We start from the raw sequence: 13,754 nt of genomic DNA on the forward strand, positions 1-13,754 counted from the left end.
TTTTTGTTTAAATCCCACAATTTAAAGTCAGCCCTTGGAGGTACCTTCAGCAAGGCCTGAGAGGGAGAGTCCAGGGGCAGTGGAAGGCCTGGATGTTCTCTCTGCAGGAGGCACCAAATCCCATGGAGCCAGGGTTGCATCCTGAGCTGGATTTCGTGTAGAATTAGAGACCCGGATGAGCAAGACCTTTCCTTGGGAAGCTGAGCACTGACAGGGACCAAATCTTTCTCATTTTGGTGGGTTATTGGGATTTTTCCCTGACTGTGCCAGGTTCTTTCCTTGTTCATTGATGTAAAGTTCCCCAGGTAGCTGAGCTGAGAACCAGAACCTTTTCCTTTTAAAACCAGAGCAAATAAATAATTGAATTGTGCAAATAGCCTGGGACTGGTGTGGTCACAGCCCCATTGGGAGCCCATGGGATGGGCACAGCCTGACCTAAAACTCACATCAGGGCTCATTTTCAAGCAAATAGGTACAATTTTAGATGATTCTGAGTATTTTTCATTGCGAAATGTCCTCTGAACAGAGCCCTGTTGTGCTGTGACATTAAAAAACAAAGAGCAAGAGAAACTCTGTGTTTACTTTCCAAACTTAGCGTTTATTTTACAACAGTGCTGTAGCTCAATATGGATATTTTCTTTTTTTTTCTTCTTTTTTTTTTTTTCCAACTGGCTGAGTTTGGTGAACTTTGGGTAAACAGGAGGGGGTTAGTCAGCCAGCTGCTTAATTAGCTGATGATATTTTCATTAAGGGAATTAAAAGCACTTGGGGTAGAAGATTGGTGAGTGGAGAAATACACAGCTAGAAACAGGTCATTCCCAGATCAACCTGGATGCTGCCACCCCCCCAAAACTGCCTCCACCACAGGGAAAACAAATCAGTCACAGACAAAACAGAATCAGCCAAAAATCCTCTCTTTCCTATATATATATGTGTGTTTGTATATATCTGTGTGTCTCATCAAGCAGGATAAGAGAAAGGAAGTTTTATATTATTTACATCCACTTCTAGAAATGGGTGGGAGGTTTTTATTACTATTGGTTTTTATTACTATTAATTGTTAATGGTTTTCCTCTGATGCAGCCCACAAAGCTCCTCTTCTATGCATGGACCAGAAACCCAGGGGTCACATTGCTCTGGTGTGAATGGGAGGGGACACTCAGGGATGGGACACCCGGGGGTGGGGATGGGACACCCAGGGGTGGGGATGGGACACTCAGGGGTGGGGATGGGACACCCAGGGACGGGAATGGGACATCCAGGGGTGGAAACTGGGACCTGTCCATCAGTGGCAGCCGCAGGATTTCACCACCATGTTCCGATGCTTCTTGAGGATGACGTTGTTGTTGCTGTCATAGTAGAGGACAGAGGTGGCACTGAGCTTGGTGGGGGCACAGCATGCCTTGGGCACAGCCTCAGGCTTCATCAGGTGGACCTGGGGGGATGGATGGAGCCCGTCAGAGCCAGCAAACATAGCTTCAGGCAACAGAAAAAGCATCAAACCAACCAAAAAAAGTCCGGTTGAATGGGGGGATTATTTCCATCTTTTTGCAAAAATATTTATTCTAAACTCCAGGCAGTCCCTGCTGTGGTTTATATTGGATCAGGGCTTGCAGCACTGCGTGGGCCAGGCAGCCCCTTCATTAATTTGGGATTTCAGGGCCCTTTTTCTCACAAAAATAGATAAATTAGTTTAAAAAAACCCCCATAAATCAGCACAGCACGGGTCAGGCTCCGGTGTGGGCGGGGGACGCTGGGTGTTGTTCCAACAGAGATTCTCCACCCTAAACTTCAAACCTAAAACCCACAACACCTCTGTGAACGCGACTCCGCTTTGGGATGGTTTTCCCCTGCTCGGGACACGCTTTATCCCGGTGTTTTCCTGCAGGGAGCAGCCGGAGGGAGGCTGGCAGGACTCGCGGCTGCCCCGACATGTGCGATTAATTTATGGCAGGGGCAGCCGAGCTCTCCCAGCTCGGAAGTCCGGTGTTTTTGCTGTCCAACCCTGCTATTTGCAGCTCAGGCCGGGGCTGGCACGGCTCCTCAGCCGCCTTTGCCCTGCCGCTTCCCAGAAGGGCCGGATCCAGGTGATTCACATCCTGCCCGAGCGGCTCCGTTTTTGGGAACAGCGCTGGGTTTAGGGGTGATGGGTGGCTGTGGGGGGGGGGGGTAAGGGCCCCTCCCTGCCGCTGCCAGGATGGTTCTCAGCCCCCGGATGGGCCCTGGAAGCTTCGTTAATTTCCAAATTAAACCCCGCCAGGCGACACCTTCAAAGGCCGGGCCGAGGGCTCGGCGCTCCCTGTAATTAACCGCGAGCACCGGAGCCGGGGTGGCTCTGCCATTGGGAAACCAAACACTCACAGGGCAGGAAATTCCAGAAATTAAAGCGCTGGCTGGGATGTGGGGTGGGTTTGGGGAAAAACAAAACAAAACAAAAAAAAACCCCGAGGCATTAAAGCTTTCTTGCTCGGAATATGCTGAGCCCAACGTTTGGGTGCCGGGGCTGTGGATGAACCCTCGGAAACAGCTGGAGAGGAGGATGCAAGGATGACATGGAGCCTTTTTTGGGAAGAGCAGGGGGGCTCTGGTGTGCCATGGGCTTGTCCCTGCTCCCCAGCTCCTTGTCAAAGGAAAGGGAGCGTTAATCTGTCAGAAATCATCAGTTTTTGCCCCAGTTGCTGTGAAACTGGAGCAGAATCAGAATATCAAGAGGTGAGGGAGCTCTGGAATTTCAAAATCCAGAGGATGAAGATGAAGGACAGAGCTTTGTGCCCTCACTCTGGGTCTCTCCTCAAACGCTTTGAAATTCCATATTGGAACCTCCCACGAGCCTGTGGTGGGGGCCAGCCTGTGAGCAGCCATCCAGATGTGTGAGCAGCCATCCAGATGTGCATTCACCCACCCAGATATGCCTTCACCCACCCAGATGTGCATTCACCCATCCAGATGTGCATTCACCCACTAATTCTTTATTTCAATCAGGAGCCCAATCACACCCTCCCACCTAAACGCCCTCAAACGCAGCCGTGCTCATCCCAAAATTCCAGCTCTTCCTCAGGACCTGCCGGGCTCTGACTGTCCCCCAAGACCCCAAGAATGTCCCCCCAGGGCCTGCACTGACCAGGGATTGCAGGATGGCGTGGTTGGTGGCGTTCATGCAGGAGTCCAGTGGGAATGCACACTCCCCCTCGCAGTAGTAGGCTGAGTATCCCTGTGGAGCAATCACCCAGTCCTAAAAAAAAAAAAAAAAAAAAAAAAAAAAAAAAAAAAAAAAAGGGGGGGGGGATTAACATGGAGGGCTTCACTCTTTGTTCCCCACCTGTTTAAACAACTCAGCCACCTGCTCCCCGCATGGCTGTACCAGCAGCAAGGGTTTATTTTGATTTTTTGGACCGAGCCATGGGTTGTTCGGGGTCACCGGTGGGGGTTGGGGTTGTGGCAGTTCATGTTTGCCTTCCCAGCTCCCGGGATGGTTTCATCCAGCCTGGGAGGAAGCCCAGGGTGGGGGAATGGAATGATAGGGGGGGCGGGGGGGGAGGTTTGGGGATTTTTGGTCATTTACTTCTCCCAGCAGACAAGTACCAGCCAGCCGAGGTCCTGGAAGCTGACGTAGAGCTCGTGGCGCCGGCAGACCTGCCGCCCATCTGTGCTGTGGACATCATCTGTGGGAAAAGGGGAAAATCTCAGCCCTGGAATCCCCCATCCCACCCTTCCCCTGCAGTCACACCCCTTCAGAGGTTGGATACAGCCCCTGGGATTGGGATTAGCCCAGGAGAGCCAACGGAGAGGAGCCTTTGTTGCTGCACAAAGGGAAAAGCAGCTCCAGACTGGCCCATAAATTGATATTCCAATATTGGGGTGAAGGAATTCAGCCTTGAAAGAGCTGAACCCCAGCTTTGCTCACTTTGAGGGTTTCCCAAACTCAGTGGTTTCAGGGCCTTCCTGCTCTTCCCTCCTGCCTGAGCTTTCTGGAGCTGTGACACCTTCCCAGGGCTCCGAAGCCAAGGGCAATGAGGCGAAAATTCCAATATTCAGTAATCCTGACACGCTCACAAAACACCATTTCCTTCAGGGCATCCAACCCAAACCCTCTCCACACCTCCCAAATTGCAAAAACCTCCAACCCTAAAACCTCAGAACTTCTTTGCTCTGTTGCCCTTGGGCCAAAAATCGGGATTTCATGGCACTGACAAGCATAGCCTCGTGTTTTCCATAGGGGATCCCTCCTCCTCCAGAAAATACCTTACCAAAAATCCCCGGGAGCTTGTTTGGGTGGGGGAGGTCGTTGGATTTCTTGGGTTGCCGCCGCCTCGGGGGTTTGGCCGCTCGTGTGACACGGGAGGGGCTGGGGCTGGCCCGGAAAAATGTCACCATGAAAGGCTGGTTGGAGCGGGGTCCCCGGCGCCCCAGGAGCCCGGCTGAGCCCGGATCGACGCTGTGCCCTGCGGGGGACAGGACCATGGCTGGGGTTGTCCTCAAACAGAACTCGTTTGGTTAAAGCAGAGATTAAAAATACAGGAAATTTGCGGCAGGAGCTGCGGTTTTGGCATCCCAAGGAGCCCCCCTGCGCATCCTGTTCCAGCACGAAATGGTCACAAGGGGCTATTTGAGGATTAAAATCGATTTTCTCTTTCAGTCCTGTGGAGGGAAAGGGATGGATGGGGAGTTCCACCCCATGGGCTGGGATTCCACCTCCCATGGAAGTGGAGCTGCTCTTTGTGTGCCTTCCCACTTGGAAAAGGCACTGCCGGAGTAGATTTAATCCCGTGGGGAAAAGGGGGTTAATCCTCTGCCACACACACAGAGGATCCCTTCAGGTAAGGAGTTCATTAAGTATTAATGGGGTTAATTACAGTCCATGCCATCAGAACCTGTGAACACAGACTTCAGGCTCTCATCACAGCTGGAAATTGAAAATTGCACTGAGGTCAACCCCCTTCTACATCCCACAGCACCAAGAGGACTCCAATTCCTGGGAATTTGGCCCCAAACACTGCAGGGATGTTGGGAAGACTCACCATCATCAGTCTCCACGTAGAGCCTCAGCCCCAAGTTGTATTTCTGATCCACTGACCAGTGATTGCTGGCGGCTGTGACGTCAAACACCAGCCAGCCCTCTGTCCCAGCATGTAGATCCTGCACATCCAGCAGGAACAGGTCAGATTCCCTGCAGGAACAGAGGGGAAAAGGAGCAGCTGAGTAACAGCACCCAAAGGGCTGCAGCAGGAAGGATAATTAATGGAAATGACTCCTGGGAGCTGTGTCCGGACACATCCCAGCTCTCAGTGCCACCGGCTGTGCTGGACACCACGGGGGTGTCCTGGCAGCTGCCCTGGGAAAAACTCCCTCCCCTCCCAGGTGGAAATGCCAGGGTGTGGCACTGCCCTGTGGGAAAGTGTGGGAGCAGCTGGACACGGCGGTGCCACTGCGGGTGGGGTGGGAAGGGAAAGCCTGGAGCTGGTCCTCATACCTGCCTCCATCTCCACCATCTTCATCCCAGTTCCCATCCCCATCATCTTCATTTCCCTCCCCATCACCCCATTCCCACCCTCATTCTCTTCTTCTTCAGTTCCATTCCCATTCCCATCTTCATTCCTGTACCCATACCCATCATCTTCATCCCCATTCCCATCTTCTTCATTCCCTTACCCACATTTTCATTCCCACTCCTATTCCCTTTCCCATCATCTTTATTCCTATTCCTGTTTTCATATTGCTATCCCCATCAACCTTGTTCCCATTCCCATCTTCTTCATCCCCATCCCCTGCATTCTCACCCCCATTCCCATCATCTTCATTCTCATTTTCATTCCTATCCCTCTCCCTATCCCATCAATCTTGTTTCCAGTCCCATTCCCATGATCTTCATCCCCATCCCCTGCACTCTAACCCTCATTCCCTTCATCTTCATTCCCATTTTCATTCCTGTACCTATCCCTATCCCTATTAACCTTGTTTCCATTCACATTGCCATTTTCTTCATTCCCTTACCCACTCCCCTTTCCCTTTCCCCTTCCCATCATCTTCATCCCCATCCCCTGCATTCTCACCTCCATTCCCATCATCTCCATTCCCATTCCCTTCCCATCTTCTTCATTCTCATGCCCTTTCCCTTCCCCATCCCCTTCATCCTGACCCCCATTCCCATCTCCTTCACCCCATCCCCAATCCCATTCCCATTCCCACACCCCTCTCCTTCACGCCACACCCACTCCCAGCACCTTCATTCCCATTCCCACCCCCCTCATCCTCATTCTCAGCGCCCTTCCCACCGTTCCCAGCCCCTCACCTGTTGGAATGCTGGGCTGCCACCTCGTAGATGCTGACGTGGAGGGAGCTGTTGGCGTGGCTGGGGACACCCCGGGATTTGTAGATGCGGAACTCGGCGGCCGTCACGGCCTCTCCCACCGGCACCTGTGTCAGGTCGAACCTGAACTCCTTCCAGTAGGGCTTGGGTGAGAACAGGTCCCTGTCCTGCTCCACTGCAGAGCAAAAGGGGTCAGGGATGGCTGATCCAAGTCTGGAATCTCCCCCACTGAGTCCCACCAAATGGAATTCTGGGGACAAACCCAAAACCCCGTTTGGGTTCTGAGCCGCTCGCCCTTGGCTGGAGATTCCCGTCTCCTCAGAGTTTGAATCCTGGTGCAGTTTCTCCCTATTTCTGCAATTTGTTTTGTTGTAAACCCACCAGCTTTCCTTCCCAGCCCCTTCATTTCTTATTAACTAAAATAACTAATTATTAAAAATAATTAAAGAATTATTAAATAAATTATTAAAATAATTTAAAATTAAAAGCACAAATGCTGGCCATGGGAAGAGCACAGAGAATGTGCCATGCTTTAGGGGCTGCAGCCTTTTCTGCTTCATCGAAAGATGAAAAAAACACACAAAAAAATTTGAGGTTTTGGGGTTCAGCAGGGCCATCTGGAGCAGGAATTGGGGTTTTCCAAACTTTTCTTGCAGCAGACAAGCCCAAGGCTCATCAGAACCATCACTGGCTATCACAGGTCCACAAGTAAAATATTTGTCCACAAGTAAAACTTTATCCACAAGTAAAGATTTTCAGCCTGTGTGTTTTGGGAGAGTTGGGGGCAATTATCTCTCTAAAAAAAGATCCTCCTTTTTTTCCCAAAAACACCTTATTTCTCCATCACACCGGGACAGAAAAAATCTGATTTTATTTTATTCATCCATAAAGAATAAACCTTCCTTTCTTTATGGTAATGCAGCCCCCACAGTTTTGCTAATGTGCAATTATTTGCTCTAAATTATTCTTTAAAAATATCCCAATCTTCCTCGTCTGAGTGTAATTAAAGTTTATGATTAAATATGATTCAATGTGACTAAAGCTTCTCCTGCTTCAGGCACAAAAACAATGTAACCAATTCAAGCTGGCGCTCACTTTTAAAACTAAAACAAACAAATAATTAACTAAATAAAAAAATAAACATTTTGCATTTTATAACCAATAAAAAAAATGCATTTTTTAACCAATTCCAGGGGGGAAATAATTCAAATCTAACCCACCATAAGCTTGCCATTCCCATTTATATGGAGGGAACAGCACATCCCTCCAAACCCAACACCGAGATTTTACTTATGTACCCACAAGACTTTTTTTCCTTCTTCTTCTTATTTTTTCCTTTTTTTGCCCCCTCCTTTTTTTTTTCAAATCCCACATTCCCTCCAGCTCCTGGCCTCACCACAATTTTTTTTTTTTTTTTTTTTGGTGTTATAAAAAAAGCCCAGGGCCAGGCGGGCAGGGCGGATGCGGAGAGCGCTTCCTGCTCCGGCGGGGCGGCTGCCAGCTGCAGCAGGAGGATGCTGAGGGGACATAACCCAACCCCTGTCCCCTCTGAGGGGGACACAGAGCCCCCCAAACCCTCTACAGCACCTCAGGCTCTTCCCTCTTTTCCATTTCTTCCACCACTGGAAGGTGGGTTGGGTTTATTCTCCTGGATTATTGGTGGTGCTGAAGCTACTGAGGCCTCGTGGTGCTTACAAAATCCTTAAATTCCCCCCCCCCCCCCGCCCAAAACACAAGCAGAGGAGTCACCTCTGCTTTTTTAACCCCCAACAGGTGTCCCACAGTCAGTCCAGGGGACACTCGGGTAGAGAGTGGTGTCCCCTTGGGTGTTTTTGGTCATTTGGGTGATCCCTTTGCTCCCAAATCTTTGATTGTAGCTGGACCCTCACCCAGGGATGGACAGAGGGATTTTTTTTTTTTTTTGTCAGAGACAAGGAGGTCAGAGAGACCCTGCACCAGATAAAAAAAGCCAAAAAGGTGATTTTTGTCCCTAGAGAAGAGTGAAAGCCTCTGCTAAATTTTTAAATGAAAACTTCCTGTTGCTGTGAAGGTGATGGAGGGGTCCAGGGATGAAGCAGAGGAAGGGATTGGGTGGGAGGGGAGCCCAGGGACACCTTGACAGTAGGGGAAATTCTAAAAGGGCTGCAATTAGCTGAGCTCCTTGATGAACCAAATAAGCTGTGTCTGACAGCAATCTATCTATGTTTGGAGTGAAATTCTGGGAGCAACCCCTGAATTCTCTGCTTCTTCAGGGATTAAAAAAAAAAAGAAAACCCCTTTGGAGGGAGAGGACTGAAGGAGAAGCTTCCCCTTCTGTGCCACGACTGGAACACAAACAGCAGCTTGGAGAGGGTTCAATATCACCGTGTTTGCTGCTAAAATAAAAACGGTTGTTACATGAGAACCCTGCAGTTCCCCCAGAGCACCCAATGGGTGCCCCAGCAGAGCTGTGAGTGCTCAGATGCTGCTGGGGATGTGCTGCAGGTGCCCCCCCAGGCTGGTTTTGGGGAGCCCACGGTGCCTGGGAACCTGCCCCTGATCCGGGTTTGACTCAGCCACACCAACCAACCCTCAATTATCTGTGGGTGGATTATCCGGATTGCAGAGGAGACGCACCAAAAAAGCCCAACCCAAGCGCTTTGCTCTCCTTTCCCCCTCCTTTGGCATCATCCCCAGGAGCTGCTGCATCTTCCCCTGAAGCTGAGTGTCCCCCCTGTGCTCTGTGCTCCCATCACCCCCACAAAAAATAACCTAAAATGATTATTCACTAATATAAACAGCCTTGGGGCTGTTCCCCTGCGCAGCTCCATCTCAGCAGAGCCTCCTGGTATCTCTCAGTCCCTGAGCATTCCCAGATCTCTTCCCAGATCCATCCCACCCTTCCTCCTGTTCCCCAGGTTATTCTTAGCTGCACGTTTTTCATTGTGCACTTTCTGTGCTTCAGTCGTAATTACCGGCCCTGGCTGCTCCCAATGGGTGCCCATGATCATTTCAGACACCAAATTAAAAGGAAATGCCAGGATATTCAACCACATCAAGTGCTCTGGGTCCTAAAATAGGTTTAAAGGAGATGCAGGGAAGATGCTGTTTTTCACTAGCAAGCAGGAAAAAATAAGCTCTGGAGGCTTTCTGAAGTGGGGAAGGATTTAGGAGCTATCCCAACACATCCAGGCTCACAGTTTGCCTCATAAGTGCTTCCTTCATCCTCCTGGGATGAGCACTGGGAGCTGCAGGACATGGGGCTGGGCTCTGGACACCCCCTTGGCCCCTACACACATCCAGCCGTGTCACAGGTGGATCCCAGGGATTTATTTGGGAAGCTTTTCCCGTTTAAATTCACACGGAGGGTGAATACAGAGCACTGACACCTTGGTACAGGCTGCCCTCAGGTGGATGCCCAGAAGAGGAGACTCAAATAGCTGCAAAATGAAGCTGGGGGTGGGAAAATCCTGATTTCAGTGGTAATTGTGGAGGGAGCGAGGGCAGTAGGTGATGAACTTCCAGTGTGGAGTGAAGCAGCACATCCCAACTCCTAAAATTCAATCAAAGAGGCTGCCCTGTTACCCACAGTTTCGGTTCCCTGAGGTGCCTGGGGTCCTGTGGCTGTCTTTGCCAAGGTGTCCTGCCTTCCTCTCCAGGGCTCCCTGGATTTTCCAGGGAGATGTTTGGCTGTGGGCACAGCCTCATCTGGAACAGCCACGGAGGGAGTCCAGCCACGTGGAATTACACACTGCTTTGGGCTGGAAGGAACCTTAAAGATCATCTAATTCCAACCGCTTGCCATGGGCAGGGATACCTTCCAATAAATCAGGAGCCAGGAGGGAAAGGGGGGATGAGTGTGCTGTGGTGCCCTGGGGGACTCAGGAATGCTGTGAGTCCTCACCCCCTTCCCATTACAAATCTTTCGTCTCCACAATTACACCCTGCTTGTATCCATGACTCACAGCTGAGGCGAAATCCCAAAGCTCATCCTAACCCCAGGTTTAAAATCCCAACATCCCACCCGACTCCTCCAGCGAGGGCACAGAAATAGCACAGGTCAGGCTTTATCCTCACCCTGAAAGGAGAAAAAGGGATGGGATGGGTGGATCCACCATCACCAAAGGCAGCTGGGGGTGCCCAGTGGGCCTGGCTGCCCCTGACCCCAAACTGGGCCATGTTTGTGCTCCAGGGAGGTTTGTCATTCCCTCTTCCCAGGAACGAGGTGTGCCTGGCTCACACAGAGGTGGCTGCGAGCAAAGAGGTCCAAGTGCCCAATGGGGCACAGACTTCACCCCATTTGCATGTCCCATCAGGATAATTGTGCAGCTAATTATGTATGCAAATGAGAGCTGGCCTTCTCCCACAAAAAGAAAAAAAATCCCTTATTTAATTAACATGAAGGGGCTGACAAAGCTGCAGAAATCAAAGCCATTCAAATTGAAGGCTGGAGTTGTGTTCCCCCTTTCCTGACTACTCCAGGGGCACTGGGAAGGGGAGCAGTGCCCCTGGACCAGCAGTGACACCTCCCAAAGGCTCCCCTGAACATCCCACTCTGGTTGCCATCAAACCTGACCATTTTAAAGCCCATTTTGGTGCTTTGGGTGTTGTCCCAAGTGCTTGAGGGGATTTGGTGCTTCAGGTTTTTTGTGTCCATCACTCTGGGCTTTCCCAGGATGCTGAGCTCCACCAGTTCCCTCAAAACTCTGGAGGGGAGTTGAGTGCTGGGAGCCTGCACCTGTGGGCGCCCCAAGCACCTGGCTCTGTCCCTGGCAGACTCCTCACACCCACACGTGGGACAGGGGGTGTAGGAACGAGTGGGAGACACCTCTACAGCCCTTCCCTCGCCTAAACCTCCTCCCAAGGGTGAAGATCCTCCTCCCTGCCTCAGTTCTCCAAGGAGTGATTCTCCCCATCCTCAGAGGTTGTGCTTGGGGCACCCAAACACCCCTTAAAAGTAAAGAGCAGTGGCAGGGAAAAGCTTCATATCCGAGCTCCTGGTCTGCAAATCCACTGGGCTCAGGCCACCCCAGTGCCTGCTCTGCTCTGGGAGAGGACTCCTCTCACCCCGAATATTTGCAGCCCCGTTGATGCTGGGAATAGCTCTGCTGCTGCCGGGAAAGACGAGGGATGCTGGAGCTGGAGCCCGATAACCAGCTGGACGAGATTCCAGCAATGATTAGCAGCCTCGAGGATTTTATTTGGAGCCGAGGTTCGGTGTCCCATCGAGGGTCACCCTGCTGCTGGCACCAGAGCCGCTCTCCCGCCTGTCCCGAGCCCCTTGTGCCCACCGAAATGGGGAGAGAAGGGTGGACGAGCTTCCCTCAGCTCCCCCTTGCTGCAGGACATTCCTCTTCTCCATTTCCCCTTTTTAAACGAGTTTGGGATCCATCCCGGCCACCTTCACCCAACTCCCGTGTCCCTCACCGCCACCGTGTTCCTCACAGCCTGTTACTGAGCTTAACTTTGGGAAAAAGGGTTCCCTACTTGAACAAGGACGCCCTGAGAAACCACCGCAGGGCCGAGGGATGCTCGGAGCTGCCGGTACCGCAGTCCCAGACCGGGAGGTCGGGTTGGGGTCAGCTCAGCCCCGTGTGCCCGTCCCGCCGGTGTCCCCCCGGTGCCTTCCCGGCTCTGCGCTGTGCGGGCTCAGCCGCCGCCTCCTCGCCGCTCCTGCTCGTCCACTCCTGTTCGCTTTTGTCCCCTCGGTCCCTCGGTGCGCCCCGGTGCCCCACGGTCCTGCCCAAACTCCCGGGATAGCTCCCGGGATAGCCCCCGTGCGCTCCGTGCCTCCACAAGCCCCGGTCGCTCCGGTGTGCTCCGATCGCCCCGGAGCTCCAAAGCCGCCGGGATCCTGCCCGCACATCTCGGCATCCCCTCCCGGTACCCTCGGTGAGCTCCGGTGTGCTCCGATCGCCCCGGTGCTCCAAAGCCGCCGGGAGCCTCCTGTCCGCACGTCCCGGCTCCCCCGGTACTCCCCGGTGCGCTCCGGTCCTCCCGCTGCCCCGCACATCCCGGTGTTCCCCCCGACGCCCCCGGTGCCCCTCGGCGCCTCTCACCCATGTTGACGAGGCTGACCACGGTGTCTGCGCGGCTCACGACGCTGCCGGGCGGGGGGCTCTGCGTGCTGAGCCCGGTGAGCACCGGGCGCGACACGGCCGCTTCCTCGCCCTCATCCTCCTCCTCCTCGCCGGCCACGGCGTGGTACAGATCGAGCATGAAGAGCGGCGCGGCGGCTGCGGGAGCTCGGGCAGGGGCTCGGGGCCGGGGCCGGCCGGGCAGCCCCAGCACGGCCAGGATCTCCCGCTGCACGTCCCGCCGCTCGCCGCCGCTCAGCCGCCGCTGCGGGACCCCGGCGGCGTGGAGCCGGCGGCGGAGGACGCTGCCGCTGCCCAGCTGGCACAGCACGGCCGCCACCCAGAGCAGAGCCACGGTCCCACGCCGCCTCCCGCCCGCCCCGCGCCCCGGCCCCATGGCACCGCCGGGACCCCCCGCCCGCCCGGTGCGGTGCGGCCCCGGGCACCGGCACGGCCCCGGCCCGCCCCGGCGGGGCGAGGGAAAGGGACGGTCCCTTCAGCGGCACCGCCCCGGCCCTCCCCGCCCAGAGGCTCCGGGGCAGCATCGCTGGGCATCAGAAGCGGCGGGCAGCCAAAGCTGTGAAGACCCAAATCCATGGGAACTCATCCCTAGGGATGCTTATCCTCGTGGGCACCCAAAGGCGTGGGCTCCCACCCTCACTCACACCCAAACCCATGGGAACCCATCCCTACGGATGCTCCTGCTCGTGGGTGAACAAACCCATGGGAATCCACTCCTAGGGATGCTCACCCCATGGGCATCCACTTCTAAGGAGGGTCACCCTTGTGGGAAACCAAGCCCCGGGGCACCCACCCTCACTGGCACCCAAATCCCTGAACATATACACCTGGGGATATTCACCCTTATGGGAAACCAAACCCAGGGACACCCAAATCCCTGAACATCCACACTTGGGAACACTCGCTCCCATGGGCATCCACTCCCAAGGCCACCCAAACTCTTGGACACCCCCTTGCATCCCTTCCCCCCACAGGCAGCCACTTCCCCACCCCACTGAGCACCCTCACCAGCCTCACCCACACACCTGGACAATTTAATTTTGGGGCTGAATGGTTCCCTGCTCCATCCCACAAGAAAACCCGGGTGCAAACACCTCCTGACTTCCCACATGGGATAACCAGCTCCAGCTCATCCTTACAAAGCTAACACTTCGGGAATAAAGTAGGAGGCAAGATTGTTTATTACCGCAAGCAATTTTAATACAAAAATGTGTCTTTTTTTTTTTTTTTTTTTTAACAATTTCATTGGTAGAGCTTCAGGTTTTTTGCCTCAATTTGAAACCAATTGAGAGAATCACACAGCAACACGGTCAGAGCCGGAGAGGAACAATATTTAATAAATACAGGAGCTGTGGAGAGCCCTCGCCCCC

At 53.3% G+C, this 13,754-nt stretch overlaps 1 protein-coding gene across 1 annotated transcript; it reads right to left on the minus strand.

Moving 5' to 3' along the window:
• Nucleotides 1–488: 488 nt before the first annotated feature.
• Nucleotides 489–12,760, minus strand: LOC310919815 (bone morphogenetic protein 8B-like; the record flags this gene model as incomplete). The annotated part of the gene is made up of 7 exons (XM_083879361.1): nucleotides 489–1,435; nucleotides 3,122–3,232; nucleotides 3,583–3,662; nucleotides 4,248–4,442; nucleotides 5,019–5,167; nucleotides 6,290–6,482; nucleotides 12,346–12,760. 7 exons carry the CDS (start codon nucleotides 12,758–12,760, stop codon nucleotides 1,286–1,288), a joined length of 1,293 nt encoding a protein of 430 aa, XP_083735487.1. The 3' UTR covers nucleotides 489–1,285.
• Nucleotides 12,761–13,754: the final 994 nt, after the last annotated feature.

The sequence above is a fragment of the Zosterops lateralis genome, assembly GCF_965231275.1.
Source record: "Zosterops lateralis genome assembly, chromosome: 28".
NCBI lineage: Eukaryota > Metazoa > Chordata > Aves > Passeriformes > Zosteropidae > Zosterops > Zosterops lateralis.